Consider the following 22,003-nt stretch of genomic DNA (forward strand, 5'->3'; position numbering starts at 1 on the left):
CTCTCCTCCACCTCGGGCTCAGCTAGCAAGACTCTGAGTATGCTCCTTGCTGTGGCACCACATTGGCTTTTAGATGCTTGCTGGTCTTCTTTGGACTTTCCAAACCTGGTGACTGGCCACCCTTAGAGCTTCCTAGGTAAGCTCTGTTTTCTCCCAGACTCGAACAACAAGACAAAGACGACACCAAGGGCACTTGCGTAGCCAGCAAGTTCCGAGCATTATAGGCTGAGCGCAGGAACGTGCACCGGTAGCCTGAGTTACTCGGGAGGCTGAGGTGGGAAAATAGCTTGAACCCAGAGAGTTGGAGGCTGCAGCGAGCTGTGATCATGATTGTGCCGCTGCACTCCAGCCTGGGCAACAGGGTGGGACCCCCATCTCAAAAAATAAAACAAAAAATGAAACAAAAAAACAATCATTATAACACTCTATTGCTGGTTTTATGTCCTCTACAGATGGATAATACATGACAATGACAGCACAAGGAAAAGCGTGAAGAAGACTATATTAGAGCAAAGTTGTAACATTTTACCTGAATGAAGTCAGTATTAACCTGAGGCAGATTGTGCTGAGTTCAGATGTATCTAGTAATTCCTAGAGCAACCAATGAAAAAATAACTAAAAATCAAAACACTGGAAAAAAATCAAAAAAGGAACTAAAGTGGCACACAAAAAATGTTTGTTTAACATGAAAGAAGGTGATAAAACAGATACAGAAGACTATTAAATGAGTTAATATCTGTAAAGCTCTCGGAACAATGCTGGCTACACCAAGTACCCTTGGTGTCATCTTTGTTTTGCTGTTATTTAACTCTGGGAGAAAACAGAGTTTACCCAGGTTTGGAAAGTCCAAAGAAGACCAGCAAGCATCTAAAAACCAGTGTGATGCCACAAGCAGGGAGCAGCACTCTGACAACCTCAGAATTCTTAAGAAAATGCAACAGTTGACCGGGCACGGTGGCTCATGCCTGTAATCCCAGCACTTTGGGAGGCTGAGGCGGGTGGATCACGAGGTCAGGAGATCAAGACCATCCTGGCTAACACAATGAAGCCCTGTCTCTACTGAAAATACAAAAAATTAGCAAGGCATCGCAGCAGGTGCCTGTAGTCCCAGCTACTCAGGAGGCTGAGGCAGGAGAATGGCGTGAACCCGGCAGGTAGAACTTGCAGTGAGCCGAGATTGCTCCAGCCTGAACACCAGAGCGAGTCTCTGTCTCAAAAAAAAAACCTGATAAAACAAAACAAGTTCCTTGATATCGATGAAAGTCTTACTTTACTCTTAACTAGTCTCATTTTCACCTATATTTTGCATCCTCTTTGACTACAGGAGATACTTTCTTTTTCTCTAAACTCACCCAAATGATTGCACATTCTCAGATAACTTGTGTCAATCACTGTCTGCCTCTATTCCAGGAGTTAGAAGCAGGTTGCAGAAACTCGGGAGGTAGCCAGGACCCAGACAGTGATTTTTCAGCCTAAATTCCAGCCATCACTTTGGGTATTTGTCATTCGATTCTTTCTGGTAAAGGTGGATTGTCAGGCAGGGGTCAAAAACATTTATTTGGGGTTTAAGGTAATTTACAGATAAAGTTGTTAATACTTTCAGTGGGTGTTTACTGCTTGCACAAAACCAATTACTGTCATATATGGGAACATATATGAGGCTCATTATTGCCAACAGTAATCATAGTAATGCTCTTGAGTTACAAAGTATGAATTTCCTGGGAAACAAGAACACTCTTGGGAATTCCAGACTCCTCATCTGTTAAAGAGCCCTGTATTATGTGTATTTGAGTCAAGCTCCAAATTTAAGTGGGTTCTTGGGGATATTGCCATCCGTTATAAGGTGTGGATAGACTTCCAACTGCATCATTAATGACACTCCTTAATTCTGAGATAATTTTTCCCCATCAGAAAGCTCTGGGTTATTGAAAAGGATTCCATTTTTATTGTCCTAGTACTCAAAATAGGGTTAGCAAAAAAAGATGTTGAAATACAAAGTTAAGTTTTAGCTTGTTTTGCCTCTCTGTACATGATAGATTTATTAGCATCTTATTTGGGAGCTGTTTTGGTTGCTTTTCTCAAAATCTTAATCACAGGCTTAATATAGCTTCTCAACCAGTTATCATAGTTTGTAATTATTTGGCAGAATTCCCCTTTCTTCATCATTAGGAACAAGTTTACAACTTAGAGTTAATACATTTTTCCAGTGGACTCGTAATCTACATGGGTAAATAGTACAACTTCTTTCAGTTAAAAATGTTTCCTAATTCTGGTGTTATTGGAAAAATACTTTTAAAAGATACCTCAACCTGCCCAAAATTGTGAACATATTTCTGGGGACTCTACATGGGACTTGATCTTTGAATCTCTGTTTGTTCTCAGGATATCCCAGCCAGCAACAAGTTTCCTGATCAAAAGGACAAGGGGGATGATGAGTCTAGTGCAAATTCTTGCCTATGGGAAGGTGGTTAAAATTATTGAAAAACAGGCTTATCTGCTTGTCAATATGGAGTTTTTACATGTCACACTGACCACACAGAAGTGAATCTTATCACATGTTATATCTCACTTATCCTTAATTCAAAGGGGGCAGGATGCTTCTTAAACAGGAAACAAAATAAATGACTATTTCTTTTACCCTAGAAAAAGAAATAGCAACATTGCATAAAATGATGTCTATTTTGTCTTATTTACTGCTATATTCTTAATGCCTGGCACACAGCCCTGCACAGATTTAGTTGCTCAATATGTATGAGGTGAAGAGCTAACTCAACTCATTAATGGAGATTCACTGAGATTTACATATGAATTTTGTGCCTAATAGAGGAAACAATCCCATTCATGTAAATATAAATCATGTCTTTCTTTTTCTTATTCTCAGTATTTTCTATACAAGTTTCCCAAAGACGTGGACTCAGTTGTCATTAAAGTGGTGTCTGAAATGGCTTATCCATGTTCTGTTGTCTCAGTCCAGAATATCATGGTGAGTGCTGGTAACTTGCCAACCTTCTATTATAGAGCATTATATTATTCCAGAAGAAATGAAAGAGAAGGGTGGGAAGCATGCCATCCTCTTACTGGGTATCTCCCTTCCAAAACTACTAAACAATACGAACAGTATCTGAGTACGGGTGGGCAGACTGTATTTGCAGACACTAATTTGAAGAGGTAAAGAATAGTTAAGTCTTCACCAAAATCAACAAAGCAAAGAAGGAAAGGAGGGAGGAAGCAGGGAAGGACTGTAACAAAGAACCAGGAAGACCAAGTTGTGGGCTCCACGAGAAAACTAAAATCGAACCCTACCATTTGTTCTGTTTTTAAATTTTTATAGTAACATTGGGTTCTTTCTGTCTCCTGAGGTGTTAATGAAAATTGAAAAAACTGTTCTACACTTTAAGACAATAGTTTTATAGTTCTCTTCAATATAACGTGTCTTTGACTTTAGAGGATGAGGCCCCAAGTCTTTGGAAGACAATGTCATGACTGTTCAAGGGGGGAAACTTTACCTAGTTTCTGGTTAATAAGGATCCCCTGCTCTGTGATCCAAGCAGAAAGATGCTGACAGGACCTATGTGTGGCATGACATTGCATGACATTATGTATGCTTTCCTTTTTATTCCTCATGCATGCTGCAGTGCCCGGTGTATGATCTTGACCACGATGTGGAATTTAATGGTGTCTATCAGTCCATGACCAAGAAAGCTGCCATCACACTACAGGTGAGACATTGTTTCTGTGGGCATTGTTGCCAATGATAATGCTCGATAGATAGTCAGTGTACTGACTGAGCCAGCATCCTAAAGGGATGGCCATCCATGATGTGCCTAGGATCTCTTTCCTTTCTGATTGGCTTAAAAACTAATATGTCTGGCCAGGCACAGTGGCTCATGCCTGTAATCCCAGCACTTCGGCTGGCCGAGGCAGGAGGATCACCTGAGGTGAGGAGTTCAAGACCAGCCTGGCCAATATGGCGAAATCCAGTCTCTACTAAAAATACAAAAATTAGCTGGGCGTGGTGGTGCACCCCTGTAATCCCAGCTACTCTGGAAGCTGAGGCAGGAGAATCGCTTGAACCCAAGAGGCAGAGGTTGCAGTGAGCCGAGATCACACCACTCCACTCCAGCCTGGGCGACAAGAGTGAAACTCCCGTCTCAAAAAACAAACAAACAAACAAACAAAACAATTTATGTCTATGCCAGAAATTAAAAAAAAAAAAATCATTTTCTCAGTGGGCTGAACAGGACACCAGAAGTTTAGGGATGATTTTTTTTTTTTTTTTTTTTAAAGACAGGGTTGTAGAACTATAATGGACCTTAAAGTTCATCTTGTCAACCACACTTCATTCATGGATGAGGAAATGGGCACATAGAGAAACACACTTAGAGTAACTCAAAGCCAAGATGATGACTGAGTCCTTTGCTTCTCTAACCTAAATTATTTATTCAACTGCTGAGTGTGTCAATTTTAGAAAAGTTATTCATCATTAGATTCTAAAATAAAAACTTAACATGTAAGCATTAGTTATTAAACATAGGCTATACACATATTATTTGTATGGTGCTTATTAAAGTTCTAAGCACTCAAATAGGAATAAAATTGATTGAAATCAGAAATGTATATCTATTTACCTTAATTTCTTGGCTATAACAATTATCTCAGAGTGGATAATCTGGAGTAGACCACAGGCATGTGAAAGTCCTTTCCAAGGAGTTAGAGGGCAAGGGTGAACTTTATTTTTCTTCTCTCTCCTCTTTCTTTCTGCCCCCACCCCCAGGGACTTTCTCCCTTCTAGCTCTTTCTTACCGCCTATCATAAGGTTGTTATGTCTTATGCAGAAGAAGGATTTTCCAGGCGAGCAGTTCTTCGTGGTATTTGTGATAAAGCCTGAAGATTATGCCTGTGGAGGATCTTTCTTCATCCAGGGTAAGAGCTAGTGAGGAACACTTGGCTACTTAGAAAAATCTGAAGGAAGGGAGTGAAAGGGAAGCTGAAACCTCCCTCTACTTCCCACTAAGCAAGGATTGGTTCCATCAGTATGACTGGGAAAGGCATCTGAGAGATACTTGAGAAAAAAACAAAAGATAGAAAGTAACAGATCTAAAGGTATTATTGATACTACAAAATGTCATTTAGTGCATTTCATCTTTTTGAAGCATTCTATTCCCTCAGACCATGGAAGATAAATTCACTCTGTTGGCCCTTTACTCAACAAATATTTGCTACCACGAAGTAATGATCTTACATAGCAATCAAAGTACATTTCCTAAGATGGGTTGGTAGCCAGTAGCCGTGTAGCTACTTACGTTTATCAGTAGTCATCATTTCCACAATGATGGACAAGAAAAATTCAGCATTCTCCATCTCAGTTGCCAAAAATTTTACCTTGAAAAATAGTAAGAAAGCCAACTGCAACAACTTATCCCAATAATAAGGAGTATGGGAGCTCTTAGACATAGTACAGACAGTTATGGTTAACTACCCAGTAGCTACCTTAAGGGCAGAATAGGCTGATGACTGAAAACGTAGACCACTAGCCAGTGATTAACCACATGTGACCAACACAAAGTGTGTTTACTGTTGATTGTAACATCGTTTCCTTGGTATGAATGTTTAGGTGAAATTTCTCCTAGTATGTTCTTTAACCTCTTAATTACATGGCTCCAAAATTTTGCCAATGTCAACTATTCCTTGGCAGATACTGGTAGTAGAAGGGAGAAAGAACTACAAGCCCTTTCATGACTATACAAGACAGAAAAAATTGTACTGGCTAGAAATATACAAACCAAAGGAAGAGGTAGCTTCTGTTTTCACAGCTGTTTTCTTCACATGTTTGTGGATATTAGGGGAAGGGTCCACCCCTCTTCATTGGAGAAGGGAGGCTGCAATCTTATTTGCATCTGTTAGTGATACCAAAATGCACACAAGCAAAGGTCAAATTGAGAGTCTAATGCTAGCCTCCTTAACCAAAAGGGATTTCAGATGGTTTGAAGGTTGGGGGTTAGATATTCCTCCAATTCTTGCTAAAATAAGATTCAGCAATCAGAGTTAATTCTGGACATTTTTTGAACAATTGTTCAGACAAGAGACCCAAAAAATCATTATCTGATTCATTGTGCTTCGTTCTTTTTTTATTTTTTTTTAAACCAGAAAAGGAAAACCAGACCTGGAATCTACAGCGAAAAAAGAACCTCGAAGTGACCATTGTTCCTTCCATTAAAGGTCAGTGTTGGCTCCAGAATGCATCGGAGAAATTCCTGTGTCGGAAAATCAGTCATATCATTTGATATTACTGTCATCCTTCCGAGAGAATTATCATAAGAAAAGTAAAGTATGTTTACCTTAGAAATAGAAAAGGGAATCAGAACATTTTGTTACATCCCTCCTAAAAACAAAGGGACCTCAATCGTGAAGTTGTAGACAGGCAGTCCCTTCCCAGCTTCTACTGGGAAGTCATCACTGTGAAAGGTAGGTAGCTACTGTGGATAATGTCTGGGGACCTCCAGTAGCCGTTTTGCTATGAATAAAAATTTCTTAGGACTTAAGAATCAATATGATGGAGGGTGGCCCTTTAAGCTGTCCTGTCTCAGACAGAGTCTTCTTTTCTGCAGAGGACGATCTGACCCAAGTTGTTTCTCTCCCTTCAGAATCTGTTTATGTGAAATCCAGTCTTTTCAGTGTCTTCATCTTCCTGTCCTTCTACTTGGGATGCCTGCTTGTTGTGTTTGTTCATTATCTGAGGTAGGTCAATCACTTCCAGAAATGTTAATCCCCTGTGCCTGTCTCTGTGTAACACTTGGAGCACAGACTTGACAGCCATATTGACTGGCTTCAAATCTCCCTCAGCCACTAGCGGTGTGACCTTGGATACCTTGTGACCTTGGAGACGTTGCTCAACTCTCTGTGCTTCAGTTTCCTCATCCATAAAATGAGATAATAATTTACCCCACAAAATGTACAACTACAGTGTTTATATCAATAACACACACGTAATAGGTGCTGGTAGAGTGTCAGTTATTTTCCTAGTTAATTAAAACTCAACAAAAAGGCAACATGTATATTTTTTAGACCGGAAAATACTCACTGTAGACGGTCAGTTTTTCCTAACATGTAGATTTAGAAACAGCTTTAAACATTCTATCAAAAAGTAAATGTAATGCCTAAAATAAATTTTGAGGTGCAACAAAAAGCAGGAGTAATGTTCTTTGATACAACATTACCAAGTGTTTTCCTGCTATTGTAGCATCGATTTTCCAGTAAAATGTCCCTTGGGGGGAAAAAGGAGGTAATTGTGCTGTAATTTGACCAAGGAAATTTCCCTTGCCAAGAGTTTGGAGCCCCTAATGACACAGGGCTTTCCTTCCCTCTCTCAGCGGGGTTGAACCTTGAGAATTCTGTTCTTTGTGGCGCTCTCTGTGAAACAGCTACAAAAGAATGGCAGGAGATTTACAATAAACAAATGTTCTTTCTCTTCTTGAACATGTAAAGAAAACAAAGCCAGCATGGAGTTTTGAGACTATTTGCAAAATGAACTCCATCCATGGAAAGATTTCATGGCTACCTCAGTGATACAACTACATATCTTAAGAATATGGGTCTATCTCTGTCTCAAAAAAACTGCCTCGATGACCTGGATGAAACTTTTGAGTTCAGATATTGCCTTCAAAAACAGTAGATGACTGCTGGCCAAATCTGGGACAATTTGAACACCAAAATTATTAAGAATAATGAATTATAGACCATTGGAAAAAATAAAAATGTCTGAGTCCCTGTTGATAAAGGAAGGAAGGGTCTAAACACCTGTGGATACACATTCAGTGATTCAACAAATTTACGAAAACAGCTACCCATTTGGTAAAGGAGCCATTAGCAGATACTGGTAGTAGAAGGGAGAAAGAACTCTTGACTACAGCAAAATGCCAAAAGCTGGCTGGTAAATATAGAGGAGTGCAGAGTTGGAACATCATCATTTTGCAAACATCATGTTAAAGACTAGATTTGCTTAAGAATCATCGATGAATGCCAAATCTAACATGCAGAAATCTGATGAGGATGAAGATGTGTGCATGGCCTTAAAATGTATCCTCACAAATTGCTTAGTAGTTAAAGTGGAAAAAATACTAGATATACAGTAAGAAATCAAGCATATTGACAGGGTGATCAAAATTAATATCACCAAGGAAAAGGTGGACATTGTGTGCCTCCAGATGTGACACTTTGAGAAGGACACAGTGTCACTTTTGCACCATTCCAGAAATGCATATTTGGAATCTAATCATGTGGAAAAATCAGACAATCTCCAACAATAAACATTCTGTTAAAATGGGTCATAAAAGACAAAGAAAATTTATAAAAGTATTCCGGATTGAAGGAGACTAAAGATATGTTACAACTAAAGACAATACCTGATCTCAATCAGGATCTTACATTACACTAGCAGAAAAATATACAATAAAGGATATTATTGAGTCAATTGACAAAACTGGAATACAGATAGTAGATTAGATAAGAATATCACATCAATGTTAAATTTGTGAATTTGATAACTATATTGTGGTTATGTAAGAGAATATATTTTTTGAAATATTTAGGAATAAAAGTTCAGGTCTTGGTTGTATGCAAGTTACTTTCAAATGGTCCAGGAAAAAAAGTGTGTATATATGTGTGTGTGTATCTTGATATGTATATATCATATATATTACATCTTTATGGAGAGAGTGATAATGATCAAAGCAAATGAGGTAATAAGCTAACAATTGGTTGAATCTATTTAAAGGGTATATTGGTATTCTGTGTTCTTATTCTTGCAACTTCTCTATAAATCTGAAATTCTTTTCAAATAAAAGTTAAAAACAAAACCCCCAGGCTACAGGTGAAGATTATACCTGGAAAGTATACATTAGCTGATTAGCAGCTCACTTAATTTATCAAATCAGAGTTACTAATATTTAGCAGGTACTTGCTGTGAGCCAAGCATTGTGCTCTAATTAGCTTCTTCTTGATGTTTGCTTACAAACTCCTTTTAGTGTCAAACTCTTCCATTCATTGAAAGAAAGCAGCGTATGATACATTTGAAAGAAAGCATGGTTCCATTTGCCTTTCATGGCAAGCGCTCTAAGTAGATTATCTCATCTGATGCCCCCCAACAGTGGGTACTATTATTATCACCAAGTGACAGTTAAGGAAATTGAGGCACAGAGGGATTAAGCAATTTTACCAAGAATTCACAGCCAGTAAATGAAGGAGCTAGGATTTGAACTCAGGCAGTCTGGATCCAGAGCCTTAGGCCTGAAGCAGGCTGATCAAAGTGGGTCTAGAGTGATCAAGCCCTATGAGAGATGACAGTGCTGACCAAGAATGCCAGACCAAAAGCCTGGCACCCCAGCAAGGATCTAAGTTGAAAAAGGGTCCAAAATGCTTCCAATTTTGCCTTGGATGAGTTCCAATATCATGGAAAGAAGTTGCTCTGTTATGCCTCTCATAGGAAGACTGTCTCTACTCCTGATGTTTTAGATTTTAGAAAACTGCAGTGTTCCTTTTTAGTTAGCTAGTTAACATACAAACAGACAAGTTAAGCTAATAGCTGGTTATCAATCGCTCTAAAGTTGTTATTTAGCCAACTAAGGCAAGCAGTTTTTCTAAGCTGTGGTATAAGGCTCTATGGAAACTTCTAGCCGCAGATTATTTTGCTACAGTCCAATGCACAGCTTAGATTTCTCCAAATATAGACAAAGTGGAAATAGAAATGCCAAATGTAAGAACTATTTGGCATTCTAAATAGAAGAATACACTGAGGAAAAAAATGCTCTCATAGGAGAACTTTTCCTTCATTAACTAAGCAAAATAACAAAGTTTTCTGTAAAACCATATGAAGCTAGTCATCTCAGGATAATGCCAGTTACTTGGTGAGTCCCTTAAACCCTATTACGAGTACCTATGGGGTTTGTAGTACATGCTATGAGATCAGGATAAAAAGCATTGATCAGAGACATGGCCTCTGCCATCGGGGAGGTAAGAATCCAAAGCATCTTCATACTGTATTAGCCTGAAACTAAACACTATTCCCTTCCCATCCTCCAGCCTCAGTCCATTCAACATGTGTTTATGAAGCCCCCCACGATGAATGTGCAGATCCTGGGCCAAGCACTGCATACTTGTTCTCTTATTTGTTCTTCACAATCACATTGCCAGACATTGAATCCAAACTGCCCAATCCAGAATACTCATCCTTCCCTTTGATTCTTGTATTCGTTATCTATTACTACAATAATGCTACAATTTAGTTATTTATTTATTTATTTTGAGATGGAGTCTCACTCTCTCGCCCAGGCTGGAGTGCAGTGGCATGATCTCGGCTCACTGCAAGCTCCACCTCCTGGGTTCACGCCATTCTCCTGCCTCAGCCTCCCGAGAATGCTACATTAAAAAAAAAAAAATCTATGGCACACAGTAAAACATGTTAAAGCTTGCTCACAAATCTATGGGTCAGCTGGATGGTTCTGCTAATCTGGGCTGGGCTGAGAGATCCCAGGAGGGTGTGATCAGAGAGTGTGGTCCACTGGCGGATCAACTAGGAGCTAGCTCTTCTGGGCTGGCCTCAGCTGCACTTGTCTGTCATCCTGAAGCAGGCTAGCTGGGGCTTATTTGTTTCCAAGAGAGACAGCAGAAGAGTGCAAGCCCTCCTGAAGATGCAGGTTCAGAATTAACACAGTGTTACTTCCCCCTCATTCAATTGGCCAAAATAAGTCATGAGGGTAGTCTAGATTCAAGAAATGAAGAAGTAGACTCTACCTTTTGGTTGAAGGAGCTGGATACAAGGTGAGGTGCAGCCATTTTGCAATCAATCTAGCACAGCCCTCATTTGCTATTTTTTCCTTTATTCACTAGATACCACCTGCCTTATCTTAGCTTTGTAAATCATTTAACTCCTCTAATGAAAAATTTTGTCAGTTCCAAAATCTAGTGCAATCATGGGTAAAGCCTGTTAATACAAACACATAATCAAAACATCATTTTCTGTAAGTACATACAATTGCTTTCCAGTCAGTTGTTAACTAAAATTGTTAAAAAGGAACTTCACCACAGCCTCATTTGCCAGTTATGAGAGTCAGGCCAAATCACAACTTCCCTCCTTTTTTTTTTTTTTTTTTTTTGCTGTAGTCTTTCGCCCTGTCGCCCAGGTTGGAGTGCAGTGGCACGATCTCAGTTCACTGCAACCTCCACCTCCTGGGTTCAAGCAATTCTCCTTTCGCAGTATCCTGAGTAGCTGGGACTACAGGCACGTGCCACCATGCCTGGCTGATTTTTCTATTTTTAGTAGAAACAGGGTTTCACCATATTGGTCAGGCTGCTCTTGAATTCCTGACCTCAGGTGATCCACCCACCTTGGCCTCCCAAAGTGCTGGGATTACAAGCAAGAGCTACTGCACCTGACCAACTTTTCTCCTTAAAGATATGCGTCATTCATTCAACAAATATTTAGTGATCATCTTCTATGTGTCAGCTATATCCTAGAAGTTGGAGATACATTACAGTGAATGAAACAGTATATATCCCTGCTGTGATAGAGCTTACATTTTAGAGGGAAGAAATATACAAGCAAGTAAGCAATTAATAAAGAAAATCATTCCAGGTACTGACGGAAAAAACACAGTGGTATGATAAAGAACGATTGGATTGGAGAAGCTACTTTCGACTAGATTTGGTTGGCAGGGAAGGTCTCTCATAACCAAGACCTGAATGGCAAGAAGGAGCCAGCCATGGAAGGATCTGGGGAGAGAGTGACTCAGGTTGAGAACAAAAGCCAAGGCCCCCTGCCATTCAGGAGTTTGGTGTGTCTAGGAACCAAAGAGCTATGAAGAGAAGTTCTGCAACCAAAATCAGGATATGCAACTTCTAGAGTTCCCATCTGGAAGTAATAAGAGAATGTACCAAAACACAGGCACTTCTGGTCCCCAACTTTCCTCTCACATCCTCCAACCTCGTTTGGAGAGAATAATTCACATTTTAATTTTTGATGGACATTCCCAAATGGTATAGTTTGTTTGTTAATAATGACTTTATTGAGATATAATTCATAGACCATAAAATTCACCCCTTTAAAGTACACAATTTTGTGATTTTTAGTATATTCACAGTTGCATAACCATCTCATGATCTAATTCAGAATGTTTTCATCATTCCAAAAAGAAACTCCAAGTTTAACAAGATTGCATGAGATCAATACACAAAAAAATCATTTGTATTTCTCTACACTAGCAATGAGCAATCCAAAAATAAAATTAAGGAAACAATTTGGTTTACAAAAACACACAAAACAATGAAAGATTGTGGAGTAAATTTAACAAATTCAGTGTAAGACTTGTACAGTGAAAACTGCAAAAACATCATTGCAATAAATTAAAGGAGATTTAAACAAATGAAAAGACATCCCATGTGCATGGACTGGAAGATTTAATATTGTTAAGATAACGCAGCAGATAGAATAATGGTCCCCAGAAGATGTCTATGTCTAATCTCTAGAACCTGTGAATATGTTACCTTACATGGCAAAAATAACTGGTAGATGTGACAAAGTTATGAAGATTATCTTGGATTATCTACGTGGGCCTAATGTAATCACAAGAATTCTTATGAAGGAGACAAAAAGGTCAAAGGCAGAAGAAGGAAATGCGACAAAGGAAGCAGAGGTTGGAATGATATGCTTTGCAGACGGAGGAAGGGGCCATGAGTCAAGAAATGCAGGCTGCCTCTAGAAGCTTGAAAGACAAGAAAATGAATACTCCCCTGGAGCCTCCAGAAGTACAGCCCTGCTGACACCTTTATTTTAGCCATATAAGGCGCATTTTGATATTCTGACTCCCAGAACTGTAAGATAATAAACTTGTATTGTTTTAAACCACTAAGTCTGTGAGTTTGTTACAGCAGCAGTAGGAAACTAATATACTCAACAATACTCCTCAAATTAATCTACAAATTCAACACAATCCCTTGCAAAGTCCCAGCTGGCTTTTTCACAGAAATTGACAAACTGATCCTAAAATTCATATGAAAATGAAAGGGACCCAGAAGCCAAAACAATCCTGAAAAAAAAGAAGAAAGTTGAAGGATTTGCACTTTCTGATATCAAACTTATTACAAAGTTGCAGTCATCAGGATTCTGGTACTGACATAAAGAAAGACATATGGGAGTCTGAGGCAGGAGAATGGGGTGAACCCAGGAGGCAGAGCTTGCAGTGAGCCAAGATCACACCACTGCACTCCAGCCTGGGCGACAGAGCAAGACTCTGGAAATGAAAGACTGTTCTTGCTATGCGGCCCCTGTCGAAAACAATTTGGAAAAAAAGTTAAACACAGAGTGTTCTCACGCTCAACAATTCCACTCCTAGCTACATATCCAGGATAATTGAAAACATATGTCCACACAAAAACTTGTAACACAAACACTGTTAAGTGTTACTCATGACAGCCAAAATGTGAAAACAACCAGAATACCCATTAAGTGCAAGCATGTCAATGAAATGTAGTATATCCGTACAATGGAATATTATTCAGCCATAAAAAGACTGAAGTACTGATACATACTACAGCATGGATGAACCTTGAAAACATTACACTAAGTGAAAGAAACTAGACACAAAAGTTCACATATAATATGATTCATTTTTAATGAAATGTCCAAAATAGGCAAACTTACAGAGACAGAAAGTGGATTAGTGTTTTCCAGGGGATGGGGAGTGGGGAATGGGGAGTGACTGGTCATGGGTTTGAAATTTCTTCTGGGGATGATGAAAATATTCTAGAATTCAATAGTGGTAGGAGCTACACAACTTTGTGAATGTATTTGATTGGTGTGAAAGTAATTGCCTTTTTGCCATTATTTTTGAAGGCAAAATCACAATTACTTTTGCACCAATCTAATATTAAAACTCACTAAATTAAGCACTTTAAAGGGTGAATTTTATGGTATGTGAATTACATCTGAAAACTGATGAATGAATAAATGACGTATATGCCTGAGAATGAAAGTGCTGGGATATATGGTAACTCGGTTTAACTTTTTGGGAAACTGACAAACTTTTCCAAAGTGACTGCACCATTTTACATTCCCACCAGCAATGTATCAGAGTTCCAATTTCTCCATATCTAAGCACATGTGTTTTTTTTGTTGTTGTTTGTTTTTTCTTTTTTTTTCTTTTTTTTTTTTGAGACAGAGTCTTGCTCTGTCACCCAGGCTGCAGTGCAGTGGCATGATCTCAGCTCACTGCAGCCTCTGCCTCCTGGGTTCAGGCGATTCTCCTGCCTCAGCCTCCCAAGTAGCTGAGACTACAGGCACCTGCCATCACACCCAGCTAATTTTTATATTTTTAGTAGAGACGGGGTTTCACCATATTGGCCAGGCTGGTCTCGAACTCTTGAATTTGTGATCCGCCTGCCTTGTCTTCCCAAAGTGCTGGGATTACAGGCGTGTGCCATCGCGCCTGGCCACAAAGACATGTTCTGAAGAGACCCTAGTAGACAAATCTGCAACAAAATCTATACGGAACAAATGTAAAATGCTGAGGTTTTCGCTGTCTTAGGAGCATGTGTATGTGTTTGTTTGCAGGTTTCACAGAAAATCCACTGATGGAAGCTTTGGGTCCAATGATGGTAAGAGCAATTCTTGGTTTCAATTCAAACTGATGTTGCATAGTGTGACAACATCCCATTTCATGCTTCTTTTACCTCTCTGCCTTTTGCAATTTACAAACCCTCCCTTGATTCCTATCCCACAGAGTAATCTAGCCTGCAGTTGGAAAGCAGAGCTAGTGAAAACCAATTCTATAGTTCAAGGGGTCCCAAACCCTAGGCCGTGGACTGGTAGTGGTCTGTGGCCTGTTAGGAGCTGGGCTGCACAGAAGGAGGTGAGTGGCAGGTGAGCGAGTATTACCACCCGAGCTCTGCCTCCTGTCAGATCAGTGACAGCATTAGATTCTCACAGGAAAGCAAACCCTGCTGTGAACTGTGCATGCGAGGGGTCTGAGTTGCGTGCTCCTTACAAGAATCTAATGCCATAACCCATCCCCACCCCCCGTCTGTGGAAAAATTGTCTTTCATGAAACCAGTCCCTAAATGTTGGAGCCAAAAATGTTGGAGACTATTGCTGCAGTTGATAATTATTGAGACGTGGAGTAAAAACCTTTACTAGGAGTGTCCCTTGTAATCACAGACCTTTGGTCAGCCATTCATCTTTTTTAAAAGTTTCAGCTTTTCTAGGACATAATTGTCCCTACCTAATTCACACATAATTGTTCATATCCCAAAGCTGATTTGTGAACAACAGTAAGAATGTATTGTGCCAACTCTAATACAGAGTTTACTTTTCCCAAACTGAGATGGAGGCTTTTTTAAGTGTCTAGAAAACTGAAATACTTGACACTAGCAAGTATAATAAAGAGTGTCATAACTTGGGGGAATCCAGAGTAATTGACTATCCAGCGATTGTACTACACCTTTTCCTCCACTCTGAGAGTTTGAACAAAGGAATTCAATGACCTGATCTTTTTAACAAACTTGAAAATTTAAATGTCCTCATTTTTGAAAAACCTAAACTCAGTGTTCTTAAGTTATTCGGCCCAGAGCAAGAATTTGGTTAAAAAGGAATATGCAGTGGAACTTGGTTTTTAAGTCATACATAGCAGATATTTAGGTATGTGTTTTCCACACTTAAATGAGGTCACAGAATCTTAGAAAGAGTCAAACTCACCCGCTACACCCCTCCAGCAGGATGATTGCTCCATTTGCTGGAGAGTTTGCTCCTTTTTCTTAATGTTTGTCTTCCTTAATGTCAGCATGTCTGTTTTTCCAGCCACCCAAGCACTTTGTTTTATAAACATTCAGCTGTCAGTGTAAAAGACTATAAAAGAACACCTGCTCTCATGGCTTTAAAATTCTAAATGCTCTTCTCCCTTTTAGTCATCAAATGTTTAAATGAATTTGTCTGCTCTTTGGATCTCATCTTTTTTTCTACAGTGTCTCCAGGTTTTGTGATTAGTTTAGGCCTAGTTGAACTTAGGCTTACATCCAGTCGATTGAATCCTGTTGGGTAGCCTCTGAATGGATAATCTGTTATTTTTTATTGTATGAGTAAAGTCATTTTATTACAATAATATGTATGAACGGAATTATGTATTCAGACGGGTCTGCTGAACATTGAAGCATAAGTGGACAAAGCTGGGACTTGAGCCAGATCATTGTCCAGGTTCAGGGAGGCTCTGAAAATTATCTAAGAGCTGGAGGTACCCTTCTGACGGTAAGCGGAAACAAATGAGTGAGCAGAAAGAGTAAAGATGCATCATTAAGATTCATGTGGGTGTAAGTAACAACAGTAACAAGAAAAAAAAAATACCTCAAACATGCTTAATCAAGAAAGAGACTCCTAGCTCTGGAAATTGAGCCAAAATATGTACTTCAGGATTGATGAGTCCAGTGGCTCTGGTCCATTTCCCTGCCATTCCCTTGGCTTCAATTTACTCCCAGGGCTGGCAGTGAGATGGGTCAAGGCTCACACCTTCACCTGACAACACCAGAGGGAAGGATCTTTTCAGAAGCCCTCAGCAACTTCTTGTGTTTTATTGGCCTAGAGTGAATCATACACTTATTGTTAAACCAGTCACTGCAAAAGAACAGATTTACCTACACATCAGACAAACCTACTTTTAGAATTAAGGTTAGGTCCTCTTCTTTAAGACCAGAGTTTCTCAAACTCAATATTATTGACATTATGGGCCAGATAATTATTTTTTGTTGGGGGCTATTCCATATCTTATAGGATGTTCAATAGCATCCTTCACCTCCACGCACTAGATTCCAGGAGTTGCCCTTCCTTGGGACAACTAAAAATGCCTCCAGGCTTGGCGCAGTGGCTCATACCTGTAATCCCAGCATTTGGGGAGGCAGAGGTGGGAGGATTGTTTGGGCTTAGGAGTTCGAGACCAGCCTGGGCAACATAGTGAGACTTTGTCTCTATAAAAACAAATAAACAAAATTAGGTGGGCGCGGTGGTGCACACCTGTGCTCCAGCTACTTCGGAGGCTGACGTGGGAGGATCGCTTGAGCCCAGGATGCTGGGTCTGCAGGGAGCTGAAATCGCACCACTGCACTCCAACTAAGGTGACAGAGCAAGACCATGTCTCGGGAAAAAAATGCCTCCAGACATTGCCAAATGTCTTTTTGGGGGCAAAACTGTTTCCCCATCTCCCCCTGTTTGAGAACCATGGACCTAAACACATGAGGACGCCTAAATAAGAAGCCAGCTTAGGTAGGAAGTAGGGAATAGGAATGTTCACCACAAAGGGCTTTGAAATAGGAAGAAAGCAAGGTACCTTTGTAATGTAGAGAGGCCACAGGGAATGATGGCATCACCCCTGATGTCATGACCACTGAAGAGTCAAGACCTAGACGCTTAAACCAAGAGCAGAAGACAAGCTCTGCCCAAGGGAAGAACCAGAGACATTTTTAGGCATCTCAAACAGAGCATCGAGAAACCAGCCAGGAGCAAGAGACACAGGCAAGTAAGGACCATATGTGGAAGCTAATGAGAGACATTCAGGGAAGAAACAAGGATACAGAAATGTCTTTCTCTCCCAAGGCCAGGATCAGCGTGACCATGGGGCACAGGAAGTTCAATAGAGCTCAGAGTTACAGGAAATGCCTTGGGTCCTTATGTCCAGAGAAAATGCCAGAAGCAGCTTCTGAAAGGGGAAGAGGATCCCACTAGACTTAATATGGTGTCTGCCCACATCATTGTGGAGCTAGATATCTATGGAACTTAGCCTAATGCTTTCACCTTAGACGTGACTAAAGTGGAAGAAATGGAATCAGGTCCCTACAGGTTGCCAAATTGGTGGCAGCTCTTTTGGAGTTAGGAAGGATGCACTCAGAAAATCTGTGGGCTACTCTGCATTTGTTTTTCTTTGATATGCCTGCAGTCACTTGATTAAGCTGTATGTGAAAATCTCGAGGTTGGCTCCAACTATACTAAAAAGCAAAAGAATGTATTTCATACTTCGTGTGATGAAGAAGATTCGACCCTGGAGCCTGGGTCACATGGAAATAGTGTTGGCAAAGAGCTGCTCCAGGGGACTTGAAGGGACTTTTTTACTGTACTATGAATGACTGGACCCTGCATTGTCTAATCATCACCTAATACCAAAGACAGGGCATCTGTGAGAATCTTAGAGAATCTAAGAAAGGCTCTGTGCTGTAAAAACGTTTCTTCCACTGGCTTTATCAGAGAGAAACCCCACATTTCACATAATTGTTAAAGAGCCTCTACAGAAATTCAGTTACCAACTGAGAAAAATAATGAAGCCTCCTCAACAGGCCTCTGGGACCCCTTGAGTTGCCACCAGGAACTGGGGGTGCAACAGAAGAGGAGGTTACTTTCTCAAATGCAAGAGCTTGACAAGCCTAATCGGTTGTAGATTTAAGAACCATATGGCCAACCCAATCCTTCCCTGGATAGAGCTATTACTGAACCAGCCTCTTAGCCAAGAGCAAGATCTGGTGGAGATAAGACAAGGAGAGTGTTGAACGTGGAGGACTCAAGGAACACAGGCCGTTTAGTGGCCAGGGGTCTCAAATTCTATTCCTACATCTCTACTCTTCTTTTTCCAGTTTTCTTGTTCAACTTTTTCTTCTAGAGGAATTTTACTTTTACATCCATCTGCAAAGATGATGGTTTTCTTCATTTTTTCTTCAACTATTGAAACAAAACGTGACACTAAGTTGGAATAGGTAGGAAATTGGCATAAAAATAAAATTTGGGCCGGGCATGGTGGCTCACACCTGTAATCCCAACACTCTAGGAGGCTGAGGCCGGGGGATTGCCTACAGTCAGGAGATTGAGACCATCCTGGCCAACATGGTGAAACCCCATCTCTACTAAAATACAAAATATTAGCCCCGTGTGGTGGTGTGTGCCTGTAGTCCCAGCTACTCAGGAGGCTGAGGCAGGGGAATCACCTGAACCCGGGAAGCAGAGGTTGCAATGAGCTGACATCGTGCCGCTGCACTCCAGCCTGGCGACAGAGCGAGACTCCATCTCAAAAAATAAAATAAAAATAAAAATAAAAAATAATCATGCCAGCTAGTTCCCATCATTTCTGACTCCCTCTTCAGCTTCCAACCTGCTAAGTCTTCAGAGACAGAATGGGACAAGGCAACTATAAATATGAAGTCCCTGAAAGACGCAAACATGCTCAAAATGAAATGAAAATTTTCTCCTCACATAGGGCATTTAACATAAAAAGCAAGCGTGCAAGCATATCCTGTTCTATGTCAGTGAAGTAGACAGATGCAGGGGGCTCAAGCTCAGAGAAACACATATCAAAACAAATTTCCTCATTCGGATGAGATCATTCACAATCGTATGTATCTGCTATTTCCAGTCAGAACATCTTGGTCTGTCCTATAAGCTGATATTTTATGTTGAATTCTGCTTTCTATGTACTATACAGTTAAATATAGATATGGTTTGCCTTCCCAGACCATACTTGATGTCTAGAAGGAAATGCCTTGGTTTTTGCATTCTTAAAAGGCTTTAGACATAAGCAAAATGAAAAAAATACTGTTATCCCATGTTGGCCAATCTCATATTTAAATGGTGCGTATAAAAGTCCACAGAGTGAAAACACTTTTGCATGCTGGCAATGGCATTGCACATGAAAATCTTGGTGCTCCTGTCCGTCACAGAACCCATGATGTTGCAGCTGCCTCAAAATGAACAGAGCCAGCAACAACATCAAAACCAGATCGTGCTCAGCGATGAGCCGGAGCAGAAAACAGAAATCAGTGATTCATTAAAGTCTGAACAGACCTACACAGCTGGCTTTGTCTTTTTAGTGAATTTGTCACCTAACAAAACAGTGATTGTTTTTGTTTGTTCATTTGCTTTGATTTTAGTTTTTGGTTTTTGTTTTTCTTTTGACTACACACACACAGAGAACATTGGCTCCCACGAACCATTTCGACCTCCTGCTACAACTGAATTCCAGCATTTTCCTACACACACTTCTACTTCCCATATCAGAGGACTTCCAGTGACACCAAAATGCACTATGTGCACGTAATATCAAAACATCGTGTTGTACATCCTAATATATACAATTAAAAAATCTTTTTATATAAAAACAAGTAAGTTTTCACTGAGACCAATACAATGAATTACTATCCATCCCCTATCTGAGTGACTGGGCAAATTACTTGATCTCTCAGCATCTCGCTTTTATCATCTTTAAAACATATGGTAATATGTTATGATAAAATATATGGTAAAATATATGATAATATTCTCAGCATTTTGTGATTTTAGTGTCTTTCTTCATTTACTATTTGCACACTTAATAATTTTCAAAATTACATTTTAAAGAAGGGACATAGGTTAGTGACTTAAAATAAGGAGCTTGGACCAGGCATGGTGACTCACACCTGTAATCCCAGCACTTTGTGAGGCCAAGGCTGGAGGATTCTTGAGTCAAGGAGTTGGAGGCCAGTCTGGTCAACCTAGGGAGATTCTGTCTCTACACTTGAGTCAAGGAGTTGGAGGCCAGCCTGGTCAACCTAGGCAGATTCCGTCTCTACAGATAATTTTTGAAAAATTAGCCAGGTATGGTGGCATGACCCCATGGTCCCAGCTACTCAAGAGGCTGAGGCAGGAGGATCACCTGAGCCTGGTGGTTGGGGCTAGTGTGCCGTGATTGTGCCACCACACTCCAGTCTGGGCAACAGCGTGAGACCCAGTCTCAAGAAATAAATAAATAAAATAAAATAAGGAGCTTGAAAAGATAAAAATGTGAAAAATACTGAGGGTGATGTAAAAGACATACAACATCATCTAGGAATAAGAGCAACCCAGGGGTTCCATGAGACTCCCTGCAATGAACTAAACAGAAAGAAGATGCAGCATGACCCACACCAATGGGTCATCACTGGCAGGCAGCAGCTTCCAATCTAAAAAGCGAAAGCTGTGCTTTTTTAAAATGTGACTTTATTACAGTGGAGATGCAAATGAGCCTCAATCTCTTTGCTCTTCAAAAGGTATTCTTGAGCACTATATGAAAGTAACATATTTACTACCAATTGTTCTTATTTGAAGGAAAATTCCTGTGTTTTCAGTTAAAAAGATAAGTTTTGTCTAATATATACACAACAGAAGCGTATTAAGCAGGATATGCTGCCATTTGCAACAGTATGCCTTCCATGGATAAACATGGAGGATGTCATGCTAAGTGGAATACACCAGACACAGAAAGAAAAGTACTGCAAGGTCTCTCTTATTTGTGGAATATTTTAAAAAGTAAAATACATAGAAATAGCGATTAGAACAGTGGGTACCAGGTACAGGGAGTGGGAGGAAATTAGGAGCTGTAAGTCAAAAGGTACAAATCTGCTGGTAGGTAGGATGAATAAGTCTAGTATACAGTAGGAAAACTATATATAGTTAATAATATTGCATTCTATGTTGAAAATTTGTGAGGAGAGTAGATTTTAGGTGCTCTTATAACAACAAAGAAGAGGGAACTATGGAAAGTGATGGATATGTTAATTTCCTTAGCTATAGCAATCATTTCACTATGTGCACGTAATATCAAAACATCATGTTGTGCATCTTAATATATACAATTAAAAATCATTTTTTAGGCCAAGCATGGTGGCTCACGCCTGTAATCCCAACACTTTGGGAGGCCAAGGCAAGCCGATCACTTGAGGTGAGGAGTTCAAGACCAGCCTGGCCAACATGGTGGAACCCCATCTCCACTAAAAATATAAAAATTAGCCAGGTGTGGTGATGTGCACCTGTAGTCCCAGCTACTCAGGAGACTGAGGCAGGAGAATCACTTGAACCTGGGAGGCAGAAGTTGCAGTGAGCCAAGATCACACCACTGCACTCCAGCCTGGATGACAAAGTGAGACCCTGTCCCAAGAAATCATAATAATTTTTTTATAAAAAGAAAATAAGGTTTCA

General features: G+C 40.0%; 1 protein-coding gene across 2 annotated transcripts in view; it reads left to right on the forward strand.

The window, feature by feature from the left end:
- Positions 1-22,003, forward strand: part of SIDT1 (SID1 transmembrane family, member 1) — a 90,231-nt gene that overhangs the window by 39,594 nt on the left and 28,634 nt on the right. For both annotated transcript variants that reach the window (XM_011940576.1, XM_011940577.1), the window contains exons 5-10: positions 2,882-2,983; positions 3,636-3,719; positions 4,836-4,923; positions 6,148-6,219; positions 6,645-6,738; positions 14,603-14,646. In XM_011940576.1, coding sequence (XP_011795966.1) covers positions 2,882-2,983; positions 3,636-3,719; positions 4,836-4,923; positions 6,148-6,219; positions 6,645-6,738; positions 14,603-14,646 — 484 coding nt within the window. The remainder of the gene's footprint in view (positions 1-2,881; positions 2,984-3,635; positions 3,720-4,835; positions 4,924-6,147; positions 6,220-6,644; positions 6,739-14,602; positions 14,647-22,003) is intronic.

The sequence above is a fragment of the Colobus angolensis genome, unplaced genomic scaffold, assembly GCF_000951035.1.
Source record: "Colobus angolensis palliatus isolate OR3802 unplaced genomic scaffold, Cang.pa_1.0 Scaffold190, whole genome shotgun sequence".
Classification (NCBI taxonomy): Eukaryota; Metazoa; Chordata; class Mammalia; order Primates; family Cercopithecidae; genus Colobus; species Colobus angolensis.